General features: G+C 42.9%; 1 protein-coding gene across 1 annotated transcript in view; it reads left to right on the top strand.

The window, feature by feature from the left end:
* The window catches only part of LOC124595985 (sodium-coupled monocarboxylate transporter 1-like), a 137,175-nt gene that overhangs the window by 84,311 nt on the left and 36,210 nt on the right, over positions 1-16,654 (top strand). The window contains exons 8-10 of the mRNA XM_047134929.1: positions 1,695-1,803; positions 2,410-2,519; positions 11,511-11,694. Coding sequence (XP_046990885.1) covers positions 1,695-1,803; positions 2,410-2,519; positions 11,511-11,694 — 403 coding nt within the window. The remainder of the gene's footprint in view (positions 1-1,694; positions 1,804-2,409; positions 2,520-11,510; positions 11,695-16,654) is intronic.

Below are 16,654 nucleotides of genomic sequence, written 5' to 3'. Positions count from 1 at the left end.
TTTTTGGATTCTATTTGCTTCGTCCGTCATGCGTTATTTCACTTCAAAGGTAGCAGTGTAGCAGTATTATTTCACTACGTCTACTATGTATACTCAGTTCAGAAGTGAAGTTTATCGCTTGCTCATTCCTGTTGCTATTAAGTAGCTTCGGCTTTCTTTGGTTTATTCTCTGCACATGTTATGTGACCAGTAAATTGTTCATTTCATTCAACAGATTATGTACTCATTCCTCACTTTCACTGACTATAGCAGTTGTCATCAAAGAACTGTACAACTGATATCCTTTCACTCCGAATTTTCACTCCACTTTCGAAACTCTTCTTTTTATGCCCTCGTTGTTCGTTTGGTGTACAGACTGACTTGTAGGGGAGAAAGACTGAATCCCTATTGTAGCCAATTTTAGTTCTAGCACTTTTTTCTTTGTCATCTAATTATATCGCTCCTTCTTAGTGGTTCCCTGCACAATATAACAAATTTTGTGATAATTTTCCACCATTTTATGATGCAGAAAGTTTTCCAGTTGGCAAATCCTGCTAAGATTTCTTACCTTTTTAAGCGTTGCCTCCATTACCAAGCGCATCGTCAGAACTGCATACCCCATTAGGGGGAGTTGGAAGGCCGTATCCCGACAACGTAAATTTAGTGACTTGGCTTCCCTGTATTTCAGGAACCACTGTAGCCATTGACATAAAACTTTTACAGGACATTAATCTGTATGTTCGGAGGCTACTGAACTACAATAATTGCACTTCAGCCACTGTTTTCGGAAATACAAATTTTTACTTACACATTTAAAATTTTGTATACTTTTTTGCACGTTATCCTAAATAATTTTAATTATACATTGCATTATGTTCTTCTTTTACTTCGATAGACTCAGTATATGTATGCTGTTACTCCCTGAAAATTTGAATACTCTACTCGAAGAGGTTTCCGAGATTTAGGGAAAAATGCAACAGAAAATGTAAATTTACAGGAACAGCTTCTGAAGTTTCAAAAGACTGTAACTCACTTAATATATGCGTAATTTTTTTTAGTCACACAGAAGCACCTTGCACCATACTGTATATCATTCTCTTGATCTTTTTCCAAGTTTTTTCTTCTTTTCTTCTTTCTGGACTCCTTAGTGTCCAACTGTGCTGCAGACTCTGCTGATAGCTCACTTTACATTTCTCAATACAGCTATAGAAGAGTATCACTGTAGAGGACTCTTTTATCCACTTCGTATTACAACACTAAAATTACGCAACCTTGTTATCGTACAGTTTGCCATTCACTAAAACACCCCTTGTTCTAAGAGTGTCGATAATGCTTTGCAGAGAACGTGTTCAGAATGATCATTCACAAAATAGCTCCCAATAGCTACATAAGACGTATAGTACTGCAAACATACAGTTTACAGTACACGATTATATAGAAATAACCAAACGCCAGCATTGCGGGGAAAGTAATATCACCACTTAAGTCTCAGAGACCTTACTATTTTCACTTGCCAGACTTTACAATTATATCGAAATTCTCACTCGTAGCTAATGGTAAACTAGATAAATGATGTTTATGTACAAATCAAGAATTTATAATATAGTCTTTGAGGGAAAGTAAAATTTGTGTCTCTGGTTTCACGTTAGATATTTTGAACAAATCAAGTAATCAGAAAATATCATTAATATTGCCTGCGATATTTGTTGTTGTAGGTCCCTGATGGGTTTCACAATTGGTATCATTATCACCAACATTATCAGCATCTCGACTGGTCTCTTGGTTTATTCCTTATACTACGACTGCGACCCCTTAATGAGCAAGGTGAGAAATCAACTATTTTTCACATACACGGCCTGTTACAACTTACCATTAAGAATTTTCAAGTGAGTTATCTGAACGTCATTAAATCTAACACTACGTATGTAATCAGTAAGTTACGTATTTTTGTACTATTCTGCTAACATATTCTCCATAGATGACCTGTAAATCTATTTTCTCCTTGCTGGCGTACATTGTAATCACAAAAACCTTCTACTGAACAAGACCGATTCAATGAAAGCTGTGCATTTCCTTGTTTACCGTAACGTACAAGTTACAAGAAGGCCTAACTTGCTGGGTAGTGTGCCTCTCATAACCAAACATCATTTACTTCATAGATTATTTATTTTGTACTGGAGAAAAAATTATTTGCGAGTGGTCGAGATAAATAGGACAACAGGTATAGTATTCTTGCGGTACGAGATGATTCTCTTAGCACTACCTCTAGGTTACTGAATAACTGTATCTATTATAAGAGATGCGAAAGACGTACCGCAAACCTCGAACCCTTTGGTGCTCCACTGTCGTACAACCACCGACACTGTTGTTGCTGCATGGACCTTAACTCTGTTCTGAGTGCCTTCTGGCGTGTGGCGTGCGGTGCTGCAGGCGATCCAGCGGCCAGACCAGCTTCTGCCGCACTACGTGATGCAGGTGGCCTCCCACGTCCCCATGCTGCCGGGCCTCTACGTGGCCGGAGTCTTCAGCGCTGCTCTCAGGTACGTGGCGAGCATTCTCCATCTTTATGCCCTAAAATCTCGTGTCTCGACATCCTGGCACAAGGAAACCAAAACGAAGTCACTGTTAATTTTATCAAAATCTTCCTGCGTGTGCTGCTATGTCATCTTATATATATAATACTTAAAAATCTAAAGTAAGCAACGTTTCGGCCGCGTTGTAGTTTCCTTCCTCAGACGAAACTATCTTTAGCTGCGGAGTGGTGGTTTAAATATATTACATTTCTAATGGCGCCTCTATGTAGACGCCGGATCCCACCGCCATGCGGCTGAGGTGCTCCCTTTCAGGGAGTGGCCGGGGGAACGGGTGTGTGCTTCAGTTTCCTGCGCTACTTCCGTCTTCCAGGCTGGAGAGCCGTGACGTGGCTATGCACCCACGGCAGCGTTTGCGCCCATGCTGCGGCTTGGATATTAGGGTTTTGCGCTCGATTCTTGTACACTACTGGCCATTAAAATTGCTACACCACGAGGATGACGTGATAGAGACGCGAAGTTTAACCGACAGGACGAAGTTGCGGTGATATGCAAATGATTAGCTTTTCAGAGCTTTCACACAAGGTTGGCGCCGGTGGCAACACCTACAACGTGCTGACGTGAGCAAAGTTTCCAACCGATTTCTCATACACAAACAGCCGTTGACCGGCGTTGCCTGGTGAAACGTTGTTGTGATGCCTCGTGTAAGGAGGAGAAATGCGTACGATCACGCTTCCGACTGTGATAAAGGTCGGATTGTAGCCTGTCGCGATTGCGGTTTATCGTATCGCGACATTGCTGCTCGCGTTGGTCGAGATCCAATGACTTCCCTTGTAGAATATGGAATCGGTGGGTTCAGGAAGGTAATACGGAACGCCGTGCTGGATCCCAATAGCCTCATATCACTAGCAGTCTAGATGACAGGCATCTTATCCTCATGGCTATAACGGAACGTGCAGCCACGTCTCTACCCCTGAGTCAACAGATGGGGACGTTTGCAAGACAACAACCGTCTAGCATATTCCTCAATTAGACATTTAGGGTGAATAATTAGATCCCTAACAGTTAGAGAAAACATTTGAGAACTATACTTTATTATTTACTCACTATTAAGATTAATTATGGTATTCAGTTCGACGACGTTTGCAGCAGCATGGACTATCAGCTCGGAGACCATGGCTGCGGTTACCATTGACGCTGCATCACAGACAGGAGTGCCTGTGATGGTGTACTCCACGACGAACCTGAGTGCACGAATGGCAAAACGTCATTTTTTCGCATTAATCCAGGTTCTGTTTACAGCATCATGATGGTCGCATCCGTGTTTGGGGACAACGCGGTGAACGCACATTGGAAGCGTGTATTCGTCATCGCCATACTGCCGTATCACCCGGCGTGATGGTATGGGGTGTCATTGGTTACACGTCTCGCTCAGCTCTTGTTCGCATTGACGGCACATTGAACAGTGGACGTTACATTTCAAATGTGTTACGACCCGTGGCTCTACCCTTCACTCGATCCCTGCGAAACCCTACATTTCAGCAGGACATTGCACGACCGCATGTTACAGGTCCTGTACGGGCCTTTCTGGATACAGAAAATGTTCGACTGCTGCCCTGGCCAGCACATTCTCCACATCTGTCACCAATTGAAAACGTCTGGTCAATGGTGTCCGAGCAACTGGCTCGTCACAATACGCCGGTCACTACTCTTGATTAACTGTGGTATCGTGTTGAAGCTGCATGGGCAGCTGTACCTGTGCACGCTATCCAAGCTCTGTTTGACTCAGTACCTAGGCGTATCAAGGCCCTTATTACGGCCAGATGTGGTTGTTTTGGATACTGATTTCTCAGGACCTGTGCACCCAAATTGCGTGAAAATGTAATCACATGTCAGTTCTAGTATAATATGTTTGTCCAATGAATAGCCGTTAATCATCTGCATTTCTTCTTGGTGAAGCAATTTTAATGGCCAGTATTGTATTATATAAGATGATACCATAGCACTCTCAGATGGATTTTAAGGGAAACAGTATAAGGGCGTTTGGTATCAGCTTTCAACGAAGATGTAAACAAGGTGAATACATCATAAGCAATGTTCCACCCCTACTTGGCGCCATGGTACAGCAACTTTGCACTGTTATTATTTAAAATAACAGGCCTAGGTTGCAGAATGCTTGCTGTTAATTTAAGAACGACGCCTTTCGCACGGATAGAGCATCGTCGGCTTAAGGTAGAAGATCAGAAATTGTCTTCCAAAAAGCATCAAGAAGGCATGACGCCGCATAAGACATAAGGTTGCGTTTTAGTATGTTTTATGCGCCATCATGCCTTCTTGACTGATGCTTTTGGCAAACAATTTCTGATCTTTTAACATATCCTGATGATGCCCTGTCCGAACGAAATGCGTCGTTCTTATATCAATAAGGAACACGCTGCATCTACGGTTCTTTTTTAAATAGTAAATGCTTCAACATGAGGCAGATGAACCCTGGTCCGGACTTCCAATGCTTTGGTTACAACAGTGTCCTCATCCCCCGCAAATTCTCAGAAGTATTACGCTCAGCCATACTGTCTGCCGTTGCACAGGTTAAAACATCCATTTTTGTCCATCCATTTCTGCATTGTCTCGGCAGTGAAATCGTTTCAAATATTTCCCGAAGTCCCAGAATTCGTAAAATAATATAATCATGTAAACGTTTGAGATCAACCAATCTACAGGACTTCACAGTTTGTCTGCACTACACAGATTGTCCAAACAGTGTCGCAGGTACGAGACAACTGCTGCCAGAGATTCCTCTTTGGTGGCAACAGACGTCATATTCACTGTCTGCCAGAAATCTTCATACACGAACACGCCATTGGCGGATATGTAAGTGATTAGGGTACCAGCTCCTTGTGACAGGTAGAATGACCACCACAGATGCTTCAGTGTTCTTACGAGCCTTGGTGACGTATATAAGGGGCGTGAACTGCGTAATATTTCGAAAGATCTCTGTGAAAGACACGGACATGCTGCATATTCAATTTAGACGGTATCATCAGCAGTTGACAGAGTTTGAATGGGGAATGTCTCCATCTACATCTACATCTACATCCATACTTCGCAAGCCACCTGACGGAGTGTGACGGAGGGCACTTTGAGTACCTCTATCGGTTCTCTCTTCTATTCCAGTCTCGTATTGTTCCAGGAAAGGAAGATTTCGGTATGCTTCCGTGTGGATTTTATCCTCATGGTTTCTTCGCGAGATATACGTGGGAGGGAGTAATATACTGCTTGACTCCTCGGTGAAGATATGTTCTCGAAACTTCAACAAAAGCCCGTACCGAGCCAATGAGCGTCTCTCCTGCAGAGTCTTCCACTGGAGTTCATCTAACATCTCCGTAACGCTTTAGCGATTATTAAATGATCCTCTAACGAAGCGCGCTGCTCTCCTTTGGATCTTCTCTACCTCTTCTATCAATCCTATCTGGTACGTATCCCACACTGCTGAGCAAAATTCAAGCAGTGGGCGAATAAGTAACCTACTTCCTTTGTTTTCGGATTCTTTCCTTAGGATTCTTCCAACGAATCTCAGTCTGGCATCTCCTTTACCTGCGATCAGCTGTATATGATCATTCCATTTTAAATCACTCCTAATGCCTACTCCCAAATAATTCATGGAATTAACTGCTTCCAGTTGCTGATCTGCTATGTTGTAGTTAAATAATAAAGGATCTTTCTTTCTATGTATTCGCAGCACGTTACACTTGTGTACATTGAGATTCAATTGCCATTCCCTGCACCATGCGTCTATTCGCTGCAGATACTCCTGCATTTCAGTACAATTTTCCATTGTGACAACCTCTCGATATACTACAGCATCATCCGCAAAAAGCCTCAGTGAACTTCCGATGTTATCCACAAGGTCATTTACGTCTATTGTGAGTAGCAACGGTCCTACGACACTCCCCTGCGGCACACCTGAAATCACTCTTACTTCGGAAGACTTCTCTCCATGGAGAATGACATGCAGCGTTATGCTATCTAGGAACTCTTCAATCCAATCACACAATTGGTCTGAAAGTCCATATGCTCTTACTTTGTTCATTAAACGACTGTGGGGAACTGTATGGAACGCCTTGCGGAAGTCAAGAAACACGGCATCTACCTGGGAACCCGTGTCTATCGCCCTCTGAGTCTCGTGGACGGTTAGCGCGAGCTGGGTATCACACGATCGTCTATTTCGAAACCCATGCTTATTCCTACAAAGTAGATTTCTAGTCTCCAGAAAAGTCATTATACTCGAACATAATACGTGTTCCAAAATTCTACAACTGATCGACGTTAGAGATATAGGTCTATCGTTCTGCACATCTGTTCCACGTCCCTTCTTGAAAACGGGGATGACCTGTGCCCTTTTCCAATCCTTTGGAACGCTACGCTCTTCTACAGAACTACGGTACATCGCTGCAAGAACGGGGGGGGGGGGGGGGGGGGCGGGGGGGCGGGGGGCAAGTTCCTTCGCGTACTCTGTGTAAAATCGAACTGGTTTCCCATCAGGTCCAGCGGCTTTTCGTCTTTTGAGGGATTTTAATTGTTTTTCTATCCCTCTGTCATCTATTTCGATATCTACCATTTTGTCATTTGTGCGACAATCTAGAGAAGGAACTACCGTGCAGTCGTCTTCCGTGAAACATCTTTGGAAAAAGACATTTAGTATTTGGGCCTTCAGTCTTGGTTCAAATGGCTCTGAGCACTATGGGACCTAACTTCTGAGGTCATCAGTCCCCTAGAACTTAGAACTACTTAAACCTAACTAACCTAAGGACATCACACAAATCCATGCCCGAGGCATGATCTGAACCTGCGACCGTGGCGGTCCCGCGGTTCCGGACTGTAGCGCCCAGAACCGTTCGGCCACCCCGGCCGGCTGGGCCTTTAGTCTGTCATCCTCTGTTTCAGTACCAGTTTGGTCACAGTTTCTGGACAATTTGTTTTGATCCACCTACCGCTTTGATATAAGACCAAAATATCTTAGGATTTTCTGCGAAGTCAGTACATAGAACTTTACTTTCGAATTCATTGAACGTCTCTCGCATAGCCCTCCCCACATTACATTTCGCTTCGCGTAATTTTTGTTTGTCTGCAAGGCTTTGGCTATGTTTATGTTTGCTGTGAAGTTCCCTTTGCTTCCGCAGCAGTTTTATAACTCGGTTGTTGTACCACGGTGGCTCTCTTGGTCGAATTGGTCGAATTGTGCCATATGAGACTTGTAGGGCATTTGGACGTGCTAGCAGCCCCATTTTGGACTACAGGGGAACGTAGGGGCAGGCCTACTCGTTGTTAAGATTCCAGTCGATGACCGCTGACCGCAGCTGGTAATATCGCTACATTGCGCACCAAGCCCATTGAAACACCTACACAACTGCGTCTCCCATCCAAGAGTAAGTAACATCCCTTTTGTGTCATCTCACACCATTGGTCGGAGTCCAATAGCAGTCGAAATAGGAAATTACTGTGCTATACCGTTAACTCCGTCCCCCCATCTCAAAGTACCGACCCACCACTATGTCAGCGTCATCTGGCTGCCGTCGTCGAATGTGGATATGGAGCGACCTGGGGCAGCACACTGTTCTCCTGACGTCAATTGTGTGACCAGGAGCCACTACTACAAGGTGAAGAAACTCCTCAAATGACCTAATGAGGTAGAGTGCACCACGGCAGGTCAACAGCACATGGTCAGCCAGTGAAGTGTCAATCACACCCGACAGTGCTTAACTTTGGTGACCTGACGGGAACCAGTGAATCCACCGCTGCAAGGCCGTTGACCCCATGACAACAGAAACTATTGCGTTTGTACTGTCGCCGCTACCGTGAAGCATGGACTGTTGACGAATGTTATTGCATTGTAATGAGCGAAGAATGAGGGCTCTGCAACACCCCAGATGACGATCTTCGGCGACTACAGTAGCGATGGCGGTAGAAGTCCTATTTTTCCGACGTTCAGAGACCCGCAGCAGTGATATTCTTGGCGTCATTTCGTGGAACGCCATGGAATATGAGGTCAGAACACAGCTGGAAGTGATTATGGGAACTGTGACGCCACAATAATGTCACGGATATCGTGTGTCGTTATGTGTTACCTCTGATACAACAGTGTTGTGTTGCAATTTTCAACAGGATATTGCTGGCCCACACACTGCACATGGCTCTGTTAAGCGTCTGTGTCATCTTTACATACTCTTGTGGACAGAAAATCACCAGGTATGGCTGCGATAAAACATGTGTAGGGCAATCTTTGACATCAAGTGGCAGTATTCTGGATATCATAGACCAGTTACAACAGTTATGGGGCAGCTAGCCCTAAAAGAGGATACAACGCTTTTATGAGACCCATCACAACCGAATCAGTAGATACATCCAGCAGCAAGACGGGACGCAGAAGAATACTGGTAAGTGGCCTCATACGACTGATTCCTTTGTAAACTTGCATTGAGTTTGTAATCACTGAAGTATCATCAGTTACTCTCTGTTACCGAGAAGTTTCATTTCATTTTCGCTTCTTCTTCTGGGTGCTTCTTTTTTTTTCAGACACTGTATTTCCATTTCTCCCTCATCCCTGCCAGTACGTCGTCAGTACGTCTTCCTGGCACTTAATAGCGACGTCCGATTTCAGGTTATACGAGTATAATAGTGAATTCGCAGTCGTAAAAAAATAAATTTAACAACATTCCAAGTGGAGCTATGTTAACATTTCTAAAATACCATAGGACTGTGGCCACTAGCAAAGGTATACACGTGTTTGCAATCCGCTCTCAAAGAGTCAACAACGAAAAGCAATAGGTCAGTCGTGAAAATATTGTATGTAAACATCGATTCGTCAGACACTCTATACTTTAAGTTTTATCAAGTTCGTCCGGCGGGGATTAGAAATTAGAAAAGTGCATCACGAATATAACCTGTACCTTGGCAAGTTCTTGTCAGTTATAATTGGTGCAGATTTAAATTATGGTCGTATAGAGAGTTTTGCCTAAACGATACCCTTCGTATAAAGTCACTAAAACTTGTTAGAAATCATAAAGATTTTTTTCCCATTTCAAGAGTATTTGACTACATAGGAATTGGCACGTACCACTTGTAGATCTACATTCTTCTTTTTCATTGTTTTCCATTCCGGCCTTCCTTCGCCTATTCTGCATAGGACCTCCACATTCTTTATTTTATCAGTCCATGTAATTTTCAACGATCTCCTGCAGTACTTCACCCTAAACGTTTAGGTTTCCTGTTCCGGTTTCCCCACTGTCCAAAATCCATACAGTGCTGTGCTCCAAACGTAAATTTCTAGAGGTGCGTCATATTAACGTCAATGTTTGATGGCTTCAGACTTCTATTGCACAGGAAAGTCCTCTCTGCCTGTGGTGGTCTGATTTCTACATCCTCCTTGCTTCGTCCGTCGTGGATTATTCTGCTTTCAAAGCACCATATTTCCCTAACATCGCCTATTTCCTGTTCACAGTTTCATCCTATTCTCATTTGTGTCACTTCTTATTAATTTTGTATCTTTCCGGTTTATTCTCAAACCGTCTGTACTCAGTAGACCGTTCGTTCCATTCAACAGGTGCTGCAATTGTTATTCAGTTTCACCAGGGGTAGCTGTACCATCAGCGAATCTTATCATTGATATCCTTTCACCATGAAATTTAATCCCACTCTTGAAACACTTTTTTATTTCCGCTATTGCTTTTTCAATGTGCAGATTGAACAGCAATGGCAAAATGCTCTATCCCTGCCTTACACACGTTTTAATCCGAGTGCTTCGTTCTTGGTCTTCCACTGTTATTGTTACCTCTTGGTACTTGAACATAGTGCACATTACCTGTCTACACCAACAGCTTACTCCTGTTACGTTACAGTTTACTTCACCGATCCCCACTACGTCTAGACTGAGCTTCTGTATTTTCCTTTTCAGATTTCCCATCTTTCCTACTGGAATTCCATGCTCCATCTGGTAGAATGTTATTCTATGGCTAGTTATTCCATTCCCCCTTGGCAGTCCCCTCCTATTGACCCGAATGGAGGATTAATCAGGAATCTTTGCCGATGGAGAAATCATCATGATACTTTTTCAGCTATAGGCCATATGTCATGTAAATAATGATTATGTGTCTTTCTCGCGGCGGCTTCCATGTCCTTCTGCTTCCTCATGTCACTGACCTTCGCTCGTTTTCCCACTTTTTGAGGACAGCTTCCCTTCATAAGGGCAAGAGAGTGCCCTGAACCTTCGCCCACTCCTCCGCCCTGTTTGAGAAGAACATTGACATTGTCAGGATGAGGGTGACTTCTTATGCCGGATGTCGTCGGCCACCATTACTGATGATTTTTTTATACAGAATTTAAGTATTGGCTCGGACAGAAACCGGGGCCCTGTACGTTTTGGTTACTGGTCAAAGATGCTATCCCTGGACATCCGCACTGACTCGAAATGTGTTACCTGAAGTCTTTAGTTTCATGAGCAAGAAGTTTAAACGTTCTCCTTCCTGTGTTTGAGGATTTTCAACTCTGCTGACATTCTGCAAATATTCAATTATAGATTACCGCTGATTTAGTTGCCGATACCCCAAAAAATTCGTGTGTTGTATCGCATTATTTTTTCTTACGCCAACAGTTAGCAGCACTTTTTATACTTATGTCTTCAGGGGATATACGTCCATGAATATGGTTCGAGGGTCTGTAGACGTCGTGCTGAAGGCTCCACAGCATTGTAGCATCTGCACTTTTCTTACTGCTGAAGCAGATTTACAGTTCATGTAGACATATGATATAGTCCAATTCAAAGGCAAACGAAATCTGCTTTGTCCCATATTGATAATTTTATTTATTATACAGCTACCTGTCCTTACTAATTGTTCTTTGTAGGCCTAGAAAGTCCAGTGTTCGTCTAGATACACACCAAAAAACCTGTCAACCGTACGCCTTCAGGAAAGACTGTTTGCAGTGACCCTGTGGTGATTTCTACAGCTCCATGTCAAGCGCAATGAACGCGCTGGCAGGAACCATCTACGAGGACTTTGTGCAGCCGCGGCTGACGGAGAAGACCACGGAGCGGACTGTGAACCTCATCATGAAGGCCATCGTGCTCGTCGTGGGGATCATCGCCTGCGTCCTCGTCCTCCTGGTGGAGCGGCTTGGCACAGTCTTAGAGGTCAGTGCTTCATTCAAAATGTTCTCAGGCGTTTGAAGGGATTAACTTGTTTAAAAAGTACTGTGACCAGCCACTCATTTAGCACCTTGTATGATATTCTATGTTTTGAGTCATTTTCGTTTGGAATAATACGGTGATTAACCATTATTATTTTTATGTCCCGTATATTTTTGAAGCTGTAGCTGCACTTTCCATCTCGTATAGTTTCTAAGGGTAGACGTAAAGTTTCAGCTAGCATGTATATGATGCGACTACGAAATTTCGTAACGGTTTCAAGTCTTGTCCCCATAGTCACTCGCCAGTACGATACATTTTTCCCAACGATAGTCAACCAGGTGGGAACTTCGATAGTGGAAGTCTGCATCTTGGCGATTCCCGAAACGTTTCAAGTCGAAAATCACATGATTCTGGAAACGCCTCTCATGCAATGGTTTCTTCAACTGAAGAAAGAAGAGGTGACAGGAGAACATGAAGGGTGAGACCAAATTTGATAGGCCAAAGAAGCAACTTGTGTCACTGTGTCTTGAGGAGAATGAGCTTCAGGTGTTGGTTGTATGCTGCTGAGACGGTTTGCCATTTACGAGCACAATCTTTTAACACTACACCGTGGCAAGCCAAAGGAATATTTTGACCAATGATGACTGGATGTTCTCCTACTTCGTAGGTGGAGAATCTACATATTTCTACTGCATGCCTTGCCCCTTTGGGTCGGTAGTATAGTGATATGCACAGTTCAGCTGATTGGGTGGTTAAAGAAGCCATCGGGTTTGGTCTGCCACAGCTTTATTGGTTTGAAGGCAATCTGGATGGCTTTGAATAGTCGTGGAACGCTGTATGTGGCGATCTTTGACATGTGCAAAATGCCGTGCTGATGATAATAATAATGAGTGTACGGCATTGGTGGCCTGGATACGTCTCGCGGGGCGGTTCAGCCGCCGCTCCACCAGTTCGTTAACGCCACTACGGCGAGTTGCGAGAGAATTAGGATGAAATGATGATGAAAGGCACAAAACACCCAGTGATTTCGAGGCAGAGAAAATCCCTGACACCGCCGGGAATCGAACTCGGGACCCCGTGCGCGGGAATCGAGAACGCTACCGCAAGACCACGAGCAGCGGACGCCGTGCTGATCCTGAACGTTTTCCGCTATGACCTCTATTTACCTACGCCGGTCTCAAGGTAACAGGACTTCCAGTTCTCTTATGTTTCCCAGTGCTTTACAGGGAGTTGGTCTGCCACTTCACTCTTCGTCATTCCGGCTTGGCTGACCATACTGGAAGTCTAGGTGACACCTAACGACTGTATCGTAAGATGATGCATTGTTTCCTTACACTTACATACTTCAATTCAGCATGTGTTACGGTAGCGACGTTTGCCTTGAAATGCTGAAGATAAACTACCCCAACGATATTTCAATTTATTATTGAGCTGCGTCATTTTGATTTAGCTCCACTGGCGTCGTGCTACGTTGCTGAAGTTTGGGGATTCCAATACGTACCAACACATCTGGCATGAAGGGGAATGTGATGTAAAGTGGTCATTATAAGGCAAATCATTATTGATGGAACATTGCCGCTTATACTCTCTGAGTCAATATTATATAAGATACCACACCAAACGCGTTTAATTGGGAAAGAAAATAATATATATGAACTACTTGATATTTATGAAGTCCTACACTTCTGTGAGCGCCTGGCCTGTTTCCTGTACGGGCTATTAGTAGAAGACGACATCGTATTTCGTTCCGCTCCTGCATTTAGAATGCTAATCTGTGTAGGTCATTCGCCGGAAATCCACAAAATTGCTATCCCATTTCAAAAATATTATTCTTGCTCTTCATTGATGACTCTCACTAAGTCCCCAATAATCTTTCTATCACATAATGCATGTTTATTTTTTCCTACAACTCTTCTTTCCTGGGTGTTTCATGAAATAACAAATTGATTTACTGCTGTAGAAAGAGACATCTTGCCACTCTTCACCGCCTCAGTCACATTTGCCATCGCATCAGGATACAAGTTTGTTGCTGTGATTTCTGGGCATATTTTCAAAGCATCTTGACGTTCCACTATCCAAAACAATCCAAAGCGGCTCTAGCAGACCTTTTTCAATAGAGTATTGGCAGTGCGCTAAAAAGAACAGAGATGATTATAAATATTATTAACTAATTCGAAATTGTCACAAAGCGGTAGGATGATGGATTGTAACATTGTGCATAGAGCATAAAAATAGGTTACTCTACGTACTTGCCTTTCATCGGACGACCCAGGACAAGTCTTAACTAAAATAATCAGGAGACTAAGCTACCCCGTGAGACTCACTGACAGCAGTGGTGACGTGTATTAGAACGTGAGAGGCAGCAAATGTTTATAGTTAACGCCATTACGGCGAGATGTGTGTCGATGAGGATGAAATGACTACGAACAGAAGACACCACCCAGTCCCTGAGCCGGCGTGGGTGGCCGAGCGGTTCTAGGCGCTACAGTCTGGAACTGTGCGACCGCTACGGTCGCATGTTCAAATCCTGCCTCGGGCATGGATGTGTGTGATGTCCTTAGGTTAGTTTAGTTTAAGTAGGTCTAAGTTCTAGGGGACTGATGACCTCAGAAGTTAAGTGTGTGATGTCCTTAGGTTAGTTTAGTTTAAGTAGGTCTAAGTTCTAGGGGACTGATGACCTCAGAAGTTAAGTCCCATAGTGCTCAGAGCATACCCTTAATGTGACTGCCCTGTACATCATTCCTTTATCAGGAAATGAAGTGATAGGTGCTCAATCAATTTCAAATAGACAACTTCAGACAGACGCTACCGAAGTTAAATTTCAACCAAAGAATGTTTACTGCCGTTGTAAACTTCAGTGATGCGCAGACCCGGCCGCGGTGGTCGTGCGGTTCTAGGCGCTCCAGTCCGGAGCCGCGCTGCTGCTACGGTGGCAGGTTCGAATCCTGCCTCGGGCATGGATGTGTGTGATGTCCTTAGGTTAGTTAGGTTTAAGTAGTTCTAAGTTCTAGGGGACTGATGACCACAGCAGTTGAGTCCCATAGTGCTCAGAGCCATTTGAACCATTTTTAGATGCGCAGACTTCACAGAAGAGTTCCTTAATTTGTCCCAAATAGGTCAACGATGTTCGAAGAGTTGAAGATGCCCAACACAAGTACACAAGGGGTGATTTATAACTACATGAATACTGCTGACGGACTTGTAATGTCTGAACTTCACCGTATCGTATTGCTGACTAACATCAAGAAACTTGACTCGTCACACAGAACAGTGACTTTGGCTATGTTTATGGCGCCGATTTTGTATCTCTTATAGGAAAGCCTTCACAAAATTTTGTAATGCCGATCTATTACATTATACATGTTGTTGTTGTTGTTGTGGTCTTCAGTCCTGATACTGGTTTGATGCAGCTCTCCATGCTACTCTATCCTGTGCAAGCTTCTTCATCACCCAGTACCTACTGCAACCTACATCATTCTGAATCTGTTTAGTGTATTGATCTCTTGGTATCCCTCTACGATTTTTACCCTCCACGCTGCCCTCCAATACTAAATTGGTGATCCCTTGATGCCTCAGAACATGTCCTACCAACCGATCCCTTCTTCTGGTCAACTTGTGCCACAAACTTCTCTTCGGCCCAATCCTATTCAATACTTCCTCATTAGTTATGTGATCTACCCATCTAATCTTCAGCATTCTTCTGTAGCTATTCTCTTCTTGTCCAAACTATTTACCGTCCATGTTTCACTTCCATACACGGCTACACTCCATACAAATACTTTCAGAAATGACTTCCTGACACTTAAATCTATACATATTCAATAAAAAATATAAGACAGGAATTGTAAGAGATATCTCTACACACTATGTGATAATATTACATTGATTCACAGTATAGAAACAGTGGTGGTATATTCTTTAAATGGCTTTTACGGTAGGTTTGAAACTGATGAGCAAATTTTAGATTGTGTAATTTTATACCAGTTGAATACTAAATCCCGCAACGAAATTAACTTAAATCCATATTTTCTATCTGGACTATTTCGTTAACATCTTCTCATGGTAAAAGTATGTGTTTTTGTATATAAAAAAGTAGGGTTGCAAGACAATAATACTGGATTTTTGAAAATTTTGCTTTCCTATTTGAATGATCAGGCGCAAACATTTTTGAATTGAAAAATTCAGAAAAAAGTCAAGATACTCTTTACATAATATAGAAATATGATTTTCAAACGAGGCGGGTCAGTCCAAAACCAAATAATTTTCCGGGCTCGATTTTGTTACCTACACATCGTTTTCTTTAGGTTTCGATTATGAATACTTCGCTAAAGGAAATGTTTCTAGTCGACGTACTGTTACACTTTCTCATGAGCCTCATCTAAATCATACTTTGAACAATACGGGTTAGAAAATTGGTTACATGAAGGTATTTGGATACTTGACATGTATGTTACATATGTAACTTGTGCTAACAGTTGCATCAGACCAAGTGAAGTTGTTTCCCCTTGTTACGTATCAATCTGTGCTTTCCAAATGTGTGCCTGACTACTGTAGATAAACGTCAAAGTACTATTTTGGAGTTCTTGAGAGTAGTTTTGCCCTGTCGTTGCAACTACAAAAATGCGTGATTTTTCTTTTCACCAGATACGTTTCGCTGCTTTATTGAGGTAAAGCATCATCGGTGGTCTGTTTATAAGTTTTTACATTTTGATTTTATTTTAGATCGTTAAGAATATGCAGATTTGTTCTTACGTTGATTTTTGAGGCGTTTCCCTATGTAGGGCCTAAGCGAGAAATCAAGCGAAAATCACCGTACGTACTCGTAAAAAACAACATATTCTTAACAAAATGTTTCTCGATCTAAAATCAAATCAATATGTAAAAACTTAATTACAGACCACTGATGATGCTTTTCCTCAATAAAGCGAATAACGTCTGGTGAAAAAAAAAATCTCCCATTTTT

This window comes from Schistocerca americana, chromosome 2, assembly GCF_021461395.2.
Source record: "Schistocerca americana isolate TAMUIC-IGC-003095 chromosome 2, iqSchAmer2.1, whole genome shotgun sequence".
NCBI classification, from domain to species: Eukaryota; Metazoa; Arthropoda; class Insecta; order Orthoptera; family Acrididae; genus Schistocerca; species Schistocerca americana.
This window is presented reverse-complemented; position numbering and strand designations above follow the sequence as displayed.